General features: G+C 37.4%; 1 protein-coding gene across 4 annotated transcripts in view; it reads right to left on the minus strand.

Moving 5' to 3' along the window:
- The window catches only part of Gabra3 (gamma-aminobutyric acid type A receptor subunit alpha3), a 332,417-nt gene that overhangs the window by 43,366 nt on the left and 275,172 nt on the right, over window positions 1-13,879 (minus strand). For all 4 annotated transcript variants that reach the window (XM_038317280.1, XM_038317279.1, XM_038317281.1 and 1 more), the window contains one exon: window positions 5,624-5,767. In XM_038317280.1, the coding sequence (XP_038173208.1) occupies window positions 5,624-5,767 (144 nt within the window). The remainder of the gene's footprint in view (window positions 1-5,623; window positions 5,768-13,879) is intronic.

The following is a 13,879-nucleotide window of genomic DNA, read 5'->3' on the forward strand; positions in this document are numbered from 1 at the left end:
AAGCAAATATTAGCATTTCTTGGTTGATAACCCTGATTTTATTTTCTCTGACTGGTTTTCTTTCCCACCTGTTCCTTATGAATAAACTTTTGTAATTATGTTGGTCCTACATGTATAATCCAGGATTATATCTTTATTTAAATACCATATAAGAAACCTTAAATTTACCTTCATAACCACCCTGTTCATAACCTAACAGACTCTGGGATTAGGATCTTTAGTGTGAATTTGCACCAACAAAATAACTAAATGTAGTTGTTAATCTTTGAGAAAAAAAGACGACAAGGAAACAAAAACAAAAAGAATGATAGCACATGAAACATAGCCAACAAGACATACTGAATCTTCTAGTGGGATGGGATGGTATTAGGTGAGTGAAGTGCACTGTGCATTCATATACTTGAAACAAAAGAATCCATGTTATATCTCTAAAAGTAAAAATATATAGCAGTAAAAGCACAATATAAGCGTGAAAGGAACTAAACCATAAGAGCTTAATGCAATGATATTTTTCTGATCCATGATTTCTTTATCTAGACACCTGACCAATATTGCTTACTTCACAGTGTTGTTCAATGTTAAAATGAGTTAATATGTGTCCTTGGTGCTGTGTCTAGCACATATTACAATCTCAACAATCAATCATTTTTAATTTCATCAATACACATGTGTTAATTTCTTCATTGTTAAGAAAAATTAAACAAGAGTTTCCTTATGCATTAATTTGCTGGCACTGCCTCAACAAAGGTTCAGATACTGGATTTGTTAAAGCAAGACAATTTTATCACCTCAGAAGTTTGAAATGAATGTTCCAGTAGGGCCAGGCTCTGTTTAAAACCTATAAGGGTTATTTTACATTTTGATGTCTAGTTTCTTGAGTTCTTTATATATTTTGGAGATCAGCCCTCTGTCAGAAGTGGGGCTAGTGAAGATCTTCTCCCATTCTGTAAGTTGCTGTTTTGTTTTATTGACCATGTCCTTTGCTTTACAGAAGCTTCTCAGTTTCAAGAAGTCAATTTATTGATTATTGCTCTCAGTGTCTGTGCTGGTATTATATTTAGGAAGTAATCTCCTGTGCTCATACATTAAAGGCCAATTCCTACTTTCTCTTCTATCAGGTTCAGTGTGGTCAGATTTATATTGAGGTCTTTAATCCACATGGACTTGAGTTTTACACATGAGGATAGGTATAGAGCTATTTGCATTCTTCTACAGGTTGACATCCAGTTATGCCAGCACCATTTGTTGAAAATGTTTTCCTTCTTCCATGGTACCATTTTGGCTTCTTTGTCAAAAGTTAGGTGTTCATAGGTGTGTACTGTATTGCCAGAGTGTTTGATTTGATTACATTGGTCCACATGTCTACTTTTATGTCAATACCAAGCTGTTTTTATTACTATAGCTTGAAGTCAGGAATGGTGATGACTATAGAATTTTCATTTATTGTTTTAACAGGATTGTTTTAGCTATTCTGTTTCTTTTTATTTTATCATATGAAGATGAATATTGTTCTTTCAAGGTCTTTTAAGAAATGTGTTGGGAATTTGATGGGCATTGCATTGAATCTGTAGGTTGTTTTTGGTAAGATTACCATTTTTATTGTGTTGATACTACCTATCCAAGAGCATGGAGATTTTTGATGTGGAATTTCCCTTTGTATGCTGTGATTACCATTGATAAATAAAGGAATTGCTTTGGACCTATAGCAGGGCAGAACTTGGGTAGGTAGGAAAGATGGAACTGAATGCTGGGAGAAAGGAGGCAGAATCAGAGAGAAGCCATGGAGCCACAGCAGGAGACAGATGTGCTGAAACTTTGCTGGTGGGCCACGGCCTCATGGTGATGCACAGATTAATGGAGATGGGGTTAAATTAAAATGTAAGAGTTAGCCAATAAGAAACTAGAGCTAATGGGCCAAGCAGTGATTTAAATAATACAGTTTCTGTGTGGTTATTTTCGGGTTAAGCAGCTGGGAATCAACAAGCAGCCTCCTTACTACAGATCTTCCCATTTTCTGATATCTTCTTCAATTTCTTTCTTCAGAGACTTAAAGTTCTTGTCATACAGGTCTTTCACTTGTTTTGTTAGAGTTACTTTAAGATAGATGGAACTAGAAAAAAACCATCCTGACTGAGAAAGACAAACACTGTATTACTCACTCATAAGTGGATATTAGATATGAAGCAAAGGATAACCAGACTAAAATCCACAGCTCCAGAGAACCTAGAACCTTCATCCAGTAACTGATAGAAGGAGATACAGAGATTCACAATCAAGAACCAGGCTGAGCTCTGGGAATCCAATCAAAGACAGGGGGTAGGTGGAAATATATGATCAAGGGAGGTGAAGATCATGGGGGAGAACTCTACAGAGACAGCTGAACCAACCTTGTGGAAACTCATGAACTCTAGACTGACAGCTGTGGAGTCTCCATAGGACCAAACTAGGCCCTCTGAATGCGGAAGACAGTGGTGAAGCTTGGACTATTTGAGAGGTCCCTGGACCAGGGTCTATCCTTGGTGTATGAGCTAGCTTGTTGGAGCCCACTCCCTATGGTGAGTGAGATGCCATGCTCAGCCTTAATGCAGGGGGGAGGGGCTTGGTCCTGTCCCAACTTAATGTGACAGACTTTGTTGACTCCCCATGGGAGCCCTTAACCACTAGGAGTAAGGAATGGGGGATGGGCTGGTGGGAGAAATGGGTTGGGGGGAGGATGATAAGGAAGAGGGTTGGAAAGGAGAACTGTGGTTGGAATGTAAAAATAAAGAAAAAAACTGTAAGGGGTTCTTTCCTTGTCTCTTACTAATCTCAACTTGTTTGCAGACAAACTTTGACAGTTCTTTGCTTATGGAAACATTCACCTGATCACAGCCTATGTGTTCATATAGTCTCTCATGTTCACTCCACTCTGTCCAAAATTATATTGCATTAGTGCAATATGACTTCATCTTCAGTGATAACATTTATAATGACAGTAGTCCCAAATAATGTCACATTATAAGGTGACAAGGTTAACACTTTGACATAGCTTTCAGGGTAGAGGGGATAATTGAATTCATAATACTTGTATTGCTAAGGAAAAAGGAAAACTAGCACGCTCATACAGGGACAGTGGGAAAGGGAACTGGTTAAACTTTTAGAGCGGCAGTTTTTCAGCATGTATTATTTTCAAAAATGTTCTGTCTGGATCATAGACAGATAATTATACTGTAGCAAAATGCTGTCTGGAAAAGGAGGGTCTACACAAATATTGTTTATAGAATTAAACACAGGGCACAATGGTAGATAATTGGTTAAGTAGGCTAGCAGCACTGCACAATGCCATTACAAATGAAACTATTCTTTTGCTGGGTTTCAGCAATGAAAGGCTACATTTTCCACAGAAAAACACAAATAACTGTCAAGAATTCTCTGGCCTTGAAAGAGAGAACATTATTATTTTATTTTTATTCAAAGTAAACAAAACAAGAATTAATGCCTTTATTACCACTTTTAATATATTGTTATTAAATCATATGTGCATTTCGCTTGGCTCCTGTACATCTAATGAAAAAAACTTTATAAAATCTCTAATATTAAAAGTAGATAAAACTATAAAACAGAATAAATGGCAGGGGCCCTTTAAAACTGAAACATTTCAGTGTTCCAAATTGCCATTTAATTAAACTTTAGAATTACTGAAAAATGCTAAGGAAATTCTCCTATATATCAACATATACATATGTAATTAACATATTAAATCTTTTAAGGAAAAATTTCTATTTTAGATTTTTCTATTTTTTATTTTTATTTCCGTTTGTGTCTATCTGCTTATCTATCTCCCTCTCCCCATACCCACCACACACATCTTTCAGGTATGTGTGTGGACACATGCTTGGGGATGCCTGTGTAGGTCAGAAGATGGTGTCAGATTACCTGAAACAGGCATAGTAAGCTACCATATATGTATTGGCAATTGAACCCAGGCCCTTTGTAAGAATAGCCAGAACTACTGAGGCATGTCTCTTGCTAAATTTTTTTCCAGGTAGTGCAATTAAAGAGTTAAACTGTAATTCTGTAACTTTGATAGACTGTTTTCAGGAACCCCTATTAATACAAAATCCCCAAATTTTCTAGTCTTTTGCATAAAATTGCATAATATGTGTATAAAACCTATGTTCAAGCTGGGTCGTGGTGGCACATGCCTTTAATCCCAGCACTTGGGAGGCAGAGGCAGGTGGATCTCTGTGAGTTTGAGGCCAGCCTGGACTACAAGAACTAGCTACAGGACAGGCTCCAAAGTTACAGAGAAACCCTGTCTTGAAAACAAAAAACAAAAACAAAACAAAACAAAAAATCCACCTATGTTCAGCTATACTATTCTTTAAAATTAAAATACCACATATAATACAAATAATTTTTATACCAATTCCTATACTATATTGTATAGATAATGACAAAAAAAACTTCTACACATGTTTAGTACACAATTAAAACATTTTCATTCTTTACTTGGTTGAATCTGCAGATACAGAGACCAAGAACACACTGGGTTGGTTATATCCAAATTTCCTCTATTGGCTTTCCCTTGCATTTTTAATATTCCTATTATGAACATATATTTTCCATGTGATAAAACTGAACCAGTGTTTTAAACCATGAAATGAGATCTTGGACTGCTTGGATAACTAGTAAGATTGATTTTCAAATTTGATGCCAAGTAGGTATTTCAGAAGAGGTCCAAGACAGGGAGCACAATTAATTTGTACAGAATATACTCCTGGGGATAGGAAATCCACAGCCCTGCGCCAAGGCATTTCTAATATTCTATACTCTCCCCTGGTCCTGAAGTGAAGGACACACAAGATGACATGCTATAACATCATGAAGTCATAGCCGAATAATGTCCAAATAATGAAAGAATGGCTGGGTATCCAACTTCATCAGTGATTGTGGACTCAACAGAGACTAATGTTTAAAAAGTAATGCTGAACACCTCCACACTATAATAGCACAAAGGATTGTTATGTGACATATGGGATCTAGCATCTATTCCATTTTTCCAATTATTCTGTTTTCCTTTTGATGTATTATTTTATTTCAAGTAAATCTTCATTTTTATTGTACCTCTACAATCAGGTAGTATACAAATGGACTACAGAACACGTCTCTCAAAAAGTATTTGTTTATCCAAAAATAAGCTATTGTGAAGATGTCACAGGTTTTGTTAAAACACATTTTCTTTGAGGTGGGTAATCTAGTGAAGAAACTAATTTTCTGACCACTCTCTTGTACCTCTAGAAGGGCAAATACTTTCTGCCTCAGCACTAATGAACCTTTTCTGACCTAAGCTCAGTGGCCTTATCACTATGCCCTCTTTGATTTCTATCACACTTCCTTTACTTGTGCCACACGCCTTAACAGGAATCAGGGTACTGGGCTTCAAAGGGACTTAAGAGCTTATTGCCTGGGCTCACAGTTTGATTCTGACACTGAATTCCAACATGGGATAAATTATTAAATTCCTTTAATTTCATCATTGTAGTAGTGTTCAAAACTGTTTTAAAGATTAAATAAGTTATACATATAATGTTGGCATATGGTAGAGATTACATAGAAGTTTAATAAATAAATAAGCCAATACCTGTACTAGACCGGATTATCTCTGTCCCAACAACATGGCCAAGCAAGTCATACTGATTCAGGCGAGAGCCATCCTGTGCTACTTCCACAGACTTGTTCTTCCCAAGAGTCCAAGAATAAATCACTTCAGCTTTGGTATAGGCATCTATAGCAGAATTGAGTAAAAAAGAAGTTTAAGAGAATGAAAAATGATTTCCTATTATACTAAACATGGATGTGATTTAATAACATTTAATTCAATACATCTTTCATTGACAAAGCTATCTAGATATGTGCATATTGTTCATGTAAATCCACCCTTCTATTATTTATATAACTCCTCTAATAACTGCTCAGTAAATATTTATTATATTTATAACATATATGAAATAAAACCATATATTTTATACCTCTAAGGACTGACAGTGTTCTAGACTCACACCTTTCCTTTTCTTGGGGGAAGAATGTGTGGAGATGTGGAATAACTAAAATATCTCCTCATTCACAAATGTCAAATTCAAAGGAGACAAGAGCTAGCAACATACCTGAAATGAGTGATTCAGGCTGGTAATAAAAAATAAACTGCCAGAAATAAAATAAAAATTTCTTCAAGTAATGATAAAATGAGCCTATGAGATTAGGATAAAAAATTCAAACTAATGATATTTTGAGTTAAAAATCAAAATTCAAATAGCAACAATTAATTATTACAATTTTCTTTCATAACTTATTTATTACCACTTTAATATGCATACCAGAAATCCCACATTTTCCTTTATATCAGGCTGTCAATGTTTTCTCTTTGATTTGAACTTAAAATGTTAAATACAGAATTTTTTAGAGATTAAAAAAGGCGTGAGATGGCATAAAGATACAGACTTTTTGTCAATATCTGAAATTAATGAGTTGATTCCTTCTTAGGGAATTCCTACACCAAATTTTATGTTTAGAGTGAGCACCTTACCCTAACTCAGAAAGGGAAGCTAACCACCATACAGTTTGCCCCTTCCCTCTGAGTTTTAAGCTGTCTGTTGTTAAAGTCAAAGAGGTAAAGTGTCTCCATCTCATGATGGCAGCTACTGTATTTTTTTAAAAGAAGGAACAGCTTATGTTTAATATTAAAAGAGGGAAACAGATTTTTTCAAAATATGAAATGAATGTTAGTGAGATGGCTCTCAATGGATCCTCTGTTTTATCCCCACAATATTTATGTAGCATTGGAAAAAAAGGAGCAGGTAGAATACAATAGCTAGAGAGGACAGGCGATGTGTAGCAAACAGATGTCTCTTGAGCATGATAGAGCCTTTGTACTCATCAATTATTGCAGGTATGGTTATTTTCAAGAGACCCACACAGAGCTGGACCCATCCATATTCCGTCATAGATGGGCAGGTTCCCATGAGGCACCACCACTCCTCCAATAAGGGCTATTGACAGTTAATGATTTATGGGGATGGATATTATATCCTTTAGTGCTGTACCCACTGGTAAGTTGCCTATATTGCAGTAATTAATCTCCTACCCTCACTTGTACAAGCAAAACTAATGAAACTCAGAGTAGTACAAACAAAAGGAAGATGTGAGAGGAGTAAAGGGTCTTATTCAGAAGAAGGGCTTCAGCAAAACAATGAGGAAAGTAAAAGAATAGAATGGATTAAATTCTTAGAATTCATTATATCCATGCATGATACCAGCAAAAAATAAAAAAGTAACACTCTGACCTCTGCAATGCATACAAACATTCACAGACACATGACAATGTTCATGGACACACACTCAGAAATTGAACACATTGCAACATAGTACAATTATCTAATACAGCTTTGCTATTTGAAAACAATTAGTGCATTGGAGAAAATAAAGAAAAACATATCTCAATAAACGCAGAATAATTATTTGTGTGTATTCTTCTACCATTTGTTTGGGGATAAAGGTGTTCACTTCTATACTTAAAACTAATATTTCAAACATATATAGGTCTAAGTTTTACTTTTATTTTGTCCCACTGGTTTAGAGCTCCTTCTGTTTATGATTTGCTTTCATTGGTTAATCAATAAAGAAACTGCTTGGCCTGACAGGGCAGAACTTAGCTAGGCAGAGAAGACAGAACTGAATTCTTGGAGGAAGAAAGCAGAGAGAGAGAGAGAGAGAGAGAGAGAGAGAGAGAGAGAGAGAGAGAGAGAGAGAGAGAGAGAGAGAGAGAGAGAGAGAGAGAGAGAGAGAGACAGCCACCATGGAGCCACCAGGTCAGACAGGCTGAATCTTTCCTGGTAAGCCATGACCTTGTGGTGATATATAGATTATTAGAAATGGGTTTAATCAAGATGTGAGAGTTAGCCAATAAGAAGCTAGATATAATGGCCAGGCAGTGGTTTAAATGAATACAGTTTCTGTATTTCTGGTGTAAGCTAACCAGGTGGCCTGAACAAGGGCCGTTACTCCCTGTAACATTCCACTGATCTATTTAGATCTCTTTGAGAACATATTATTGAATATGATAACATTGAAGAATGTGCTAAAGTTGAAAACTAATAATTGACTTATTCACTGAGTCAAATGCGGATCCTGGAGAAATCCTCTAACACTGGCAAATGTGTATAACCTTGAGCTCTCACTATCTCTGCAGAGAATGGTTCCCGAGAACCCACACATTCCAATTGGTGCCATCTGCACTTCTATATAAAGAACCTCTCATTCCAACTATATTATAGGCATCTTGTATGCCTATATGAGTCTATAGGTCAATTGCAAAGCACTTGCTAAACATATAGCTCTGCAAGGGAATCATAAGGTCAGGTCATAAAGAATATCAAACTTTATATATTGTAATTGCATACGTATATTCATTAGTTTATAATGCTGATATCTAATGTCAGCTACTGTATTTTTAAAATGCTCTAGATAAATAGTTTACCACAAAAATAATTTCTGGCAAACCTTTTAGTAAACCAATGCAACCTCTGGGTCTCTGAAATATTTTGTAATACTAAATATACTAACAATAAGCAAATCTAATACTTACTCATGTATATTGTGACTTGCATACGTTTTATTTAGGACTTTTTTCAAATAAGTAAGCTATTCTATGATTTACTTGTAATGAACAACATGCCAAGAACTCATTGACATCAAAATTCTCATTGGTATCACATATAATTCTATGGCAGTTTCATATCTGCATTGTCATATATATCTAAGAAAATTTTGTAAGAGGGGAATGGATCAGTTGGTAGAGCACTTGCCACATAAGCATGAGGGTCCGAGTTCAGAGCCCACATCCGCCATATAAAAATCTAGGTGCATGCCTTTAGTTCCAGTGTTGTTATGGTAGAGACAGAAGGATACATGGAGCGTGAGCTCAATAACTAGTTCATCTAGCCAGGAAGAGCCACATTCACTAAGAGACTGTCTCAAATGAGAGGTGTATAATTATTAAAGAAGACACCCAATGCCAAGCTCTGTCTTCCATACATATGCATGTATACACACACAATTTTTAAAAAGAAAATTGTACAAGATTTAACTTTTCCACATAAATTGCCCATACAAATTGTCTCAATCATTTCTTAAACATAGTTATAACAATACTTCACATTGACACACAATTAGTTCCACAATTAGTAGATACTTTCTCTTTAAAAAAAAAAGATTTTACATTTGTGTATATGTGTGTGCATACAAGCACGCATGTGCACACGCACCCCATAGTGTGCATGTAGGCGTCAGAGGACACCTCTTTGGCAGGGAGTCAGTTCTCTCCTTCCAAAGTCCTGGGAATCATACTCAGGTTGTCATATTTGAGGGCAAGTGCCTTTGACCACTGAGCCATCTAACCAGCCTCAGTAGATACTTTTATAGATTGATAATATATAGGGTTGAGACCTTGTGGGCTTTTCCCTGCCCACTTTTTTTATGTTCATTGGTGTTGGCCTTGTTCATATTTAGGTAGAGTTGTGGAGCCCACTCCCATTGGATGATACTTCTATAAAACAACTTCTGTACCTAAGGTTCAGGGAACATTGTGGAAGAAGGGGCAAAAAGACTGTTGGAGCCACAGGATTGGGGAGTTTTTTGTGAGACTGTATCTCCTCATACTTCAGAAGCTACACTCTTTTGACACATTTAGAAAATCCTCTCATTGCTTTCAGGCAGGAGTCCTGGAAGCAAGGCTCTCAGAAGAAACTTCCAACAATTGTTTTTGTCAGCGGTGACATTTGAGGTTGCAATAACCACACACAATGATTTAAGAGTGTGCACCACTCACTCCTTATTGATGTGCTCAATTTTCCTTCCAGAATAATGTTCCTTAATTTCACCTGCTATATCCTTAGCATTTATTGGTAGTCAAGAGTTTTCTCGCCGGGCGGTGGTGGCACACGCCTTTAGTCCTAGCACTTGGGAGGCAGAGGCAGTCGGATCTCTGTGAGTTCGAGGCCAGCCTGGTCTACAGGAAGTAGTGCCAGGACAGGCTCCAAAGCCACAGAGAAACCCTATCTTGAAAAAAAAAAAACAAAAAAGAGTTTTCTCTATGATCTCTAGTCCTTGATCTTATTCTTGTCTGTATTTACAGTAATTTCTTTATTAATCCTACCATACCATCTGGACAGATGGCAACTAAATTGAACACCCACTCTGGATCTTTCAGAGCAATTAGAAATGAGAAAAGTTATAAATGTATTATTCCTATTAGAATTAAATCTTAGTAATAGACACACAGATACTGTTAATTTGAAGAAACCAATGGTGTAAAAATCAAAAGGAAGAGGAAAGAAGCTGACACATTGAGTCAAAAGTTTTGAATTTTTTAGGAATATTTAAGACTTAAGTGGTCACAATCTGTCTTGGTTAGGGTTTTTATTGCTACAATGAAACACCATGACCAAAAATCAAGTTGGGGAGGAAAGTGTGTATTTATCTTACACTTCCACCTAGTTATTCACACAGGAATTCAGGGCAGGAACTCAAACACAGGGCTGGATCCTGGAGGCAGGAGCTGACACAGAGACCATAGAGGGATATTGCTTACTGCCTTGCTCCCCATGGAGCAAGTGGCCCTCACCCACTGATTACTAATTAAGAAAATGCCTTATAGCCAGATCTTATGGAGAAATTTCTCAATTGGGGTTCCTTCCTTTCAGGTAACTCTAACTTGTATCAAGTTGACATAAGACTGGCCAGCATCACTGACCTCTTGTCAACTTGACACACAAGCAGATCACCGTTAAGCCACAAACCTTCCTTTCTTATTCCGTCCCAAAGATCTTACATTAAAAATCATAAAAAACTTTAAAAGTCCCACAGTCATTACAAATTCAAACATTAAAATTTTAATCCCTTTAAAATAGTCAATCTCTTTTCAAATCCCAAGTCTTTTAAAAGTTCAGTCTCTTAACTATGGGCTCCAGTAAATTAAAAAAATAAATATTTTCTTACTTCAAGAGGGAAGAACCAGGGTATAGTCACAATAAAACCAAAGCAAATTTGAAATCCAAAACTGTAAATAACTCAGTGTCTAATATCTGGATTCCCTCATGATTTTCTCTGTTTCTCCAAGGGGCGTGGCTCACTTCTCAAGCTCCATCCTCTGCAGCACACACAGCTTGTCCACTGCTGTCGCTGTTTTGGTTGTCATGGTTCTGGCATATCGAAAAGGCTGGGATCTCTGCTACAACTGGGCTGCACTTTCACCAGTAGCCTCTCATGGTGCTGAGCCTCAACTTCTCTGTCTGATCCCTTCAGTCCTGGGCCTTCAACTGCCACTGAAGCCAATTGCCTCTCCTGGCCTCTCACGCTGCCAAGTCTTGACTGCTCCCCATGACCCCTTCATGCCTTCAAAACTAATACCACCTGGATGACTTTTGCCCATTACAAAGTCTTGCTGTCAGCGTGAGGTACAACCTTGGCTGTTTCTGGAATACAGCTTCTGTGTGTTTACAGGGGACACTACTCAGAAGATTTCACCTCAGTGCTGCTGGTCTAATTTCTTAGCTCCAGTCAACCAGCATCAAGTATCTCAGCAAAGCAAATTTCTATTTAATAGTTCTGCTGTCTTATTAATGGCACCTGATTCTTCAGCCCCAGCCAAGCAGGACTACAGGATCTTAACTCAAAATAACAAATGACCTCAATAGAGTCTTTAAACTTCGATCTGAAACTTCCCAAGCCAGACTTCCATCTTCTGCACTGCTCTCAACATTCTTACCTTCCAAGCGCCCACAGAACAAATAGAGCTCTTAGCACTCAATGGTTCTTCTAGCACAATATTCCAAAATGCTTCTACAATCATCCCCCAAAGCAACATGGTCACATCTGTCACATAAATACCCCACTCCTGGTATCAATTTGTATTAGGGTTTCTATTATTGCAATAAAACACTAAGACCCAAAAGCAAGTTGGGGAGAATAGGGTTTATTCATCTTATACTTTCACATTTCTGTTCATTCCCAAAGGAAATCAGGGCATGAACTCAAACAGGGCAGGATCCTAGAGGCAGGAGTGATGTGGAATGTCCCTTTGTATGCTGTGAATATGTTTTATTACCACTGGTTAATAAAGAAGCTGATTTGGCCTATGAAAGGGCAGAATATAGATAGGCAGAAAATCCAAGCAGAGGAGACAGGGAGAAAGAAGGCAGAGACAGGGAGACAGCAGCAGTTGCCAGAGGAATAAGATGCCAGAGCATTACCGGTAAATCACAGAGAACATGGTGATACACAGATTGTTAGAAATGGGTTAATTTATATGTAGAGATAGCCTGAACCAACTGGAAGGTGGTGGCCTATGCCTTTAATCCCAGCAGTTGGGAGGCAGAGGCAGGCAGGTCTCTGTGAATTCGAGGTCAGACTAGTCTACAGAGTAAGTTCCAGGGCAGACTCCAAAGCTACACAGAGAAACCCTGTCTTGAAAAACCAAAAAAAAAAAAAAAAATCTGAGCCTTCAGTCAAACAATTATAATTAATATTAAGCAGCCAAATGATTATTTCATAAGTGACTTTGAAGACCAGTGGGTGGAAGAGAAACAAGTCCACAGGATCCAGCGGCACAGAGAAAAGTCTCCAGCTACACAGGAGCTGATGCAGAGGCCATGGAGGGGTACCGCTTATTGGTTTACTTCCCCATGACTTGTTCAGCCTGCTTTCCTATATCCAGGAGCTATAGGGATGGTGCCACCCACAATGGGCTGGCCTCTCCCCCAAAAATCACTAATTAAGAAAATTCCCTAAAGTTGGATCTTATTTTAAAAAAATATAAATTGAGATTCTCTCCTTTCAGATAACTCTAACTTGTGTCAAGTTGACATAAGACTAGCTAGCACACAATCTAATCATTTGACTTTATTTAATATTAGTGTGTGCTGTGTCTTTACTACTACATATTGCTAGTGGCAAATTATCCTTCAAAATTATATATGTTTGCGTGTGTATATATAGTTGTGATGGTTACCTTAAAATGTCAACTTCATACAACCTAAAATCATGTTTACCTTGGGCTGGTCTGTGGGCATATGTGTTGATTTATTTTCTGTCAGCTTGATATAAGCTAGAGTTATTTGAAAAGAGGAAATCACAAATGAGAAAATAACTCTATTGTATTGGCCTGAGACAAGTTCATTGAGGATTTTCTTGATTATGATTAATGTAGGAGGGCCCAGCCCACTATGGATGGTGCCACCCCAGGCAAGTGGCCCTCAATTGTATAAGAAAGAACTGAGTAAGCCAGGAGGAACAAGCCAGTAAGAAGTATTCCTCCACGATCTCGCCTTCATTCAATTCCTACCTCTAGGTTTCTGCTTGAGATCCTATGTTAATATCCCCCAATAATAGATTGTGATCAGTAATATAAGTCAAATAAACACTTTCCTCCCCAAGTTGCTTTGGTTCAGAATGTTTATCACAGCAGTAGAAAGCGAACTAGGAAAGCATGTCTGTGGGGGATTGTTTTAATTGATGTGAGAATATCTACCCCATTGTGGGTGGCACCATTCTCCAGGCAGGGTTTGTGGGACTGTAAAATGGAGGAACTGAGCTTGGAACAAGCAGATAAGCCATCATACATGCAATAATTTCTCTGTGCTCATGACTGAAATTCCTGACTTTACCCTCTCACAAAGATACACTCTAACATGGAATTGTGAGCTGAAATGAACATGGAACACTAGTAAAGTATATGCAAATGTTGAGGGTATTCTCACAAGAGATAACACATGTTGAAAGTAAAACTGGGAATTTTGATCTGTGACTCTAGTTCTATTTAAAATTCATATCATCTGCAACATCT

Source organism: Arvicola amphibius, chromosome X (genome assembly GCF_903992535.2).
Source record: "Arvicola amphibius chromosome X, mArvAmp1.2, whole genome shotgun sequence".
Classification (NCBI taxonomy): Eukaryota; Metazoa; Chordata; class Mammalia; order Rodentia; family Cricetidae; genus Arvicola; species Arvicola amphibius.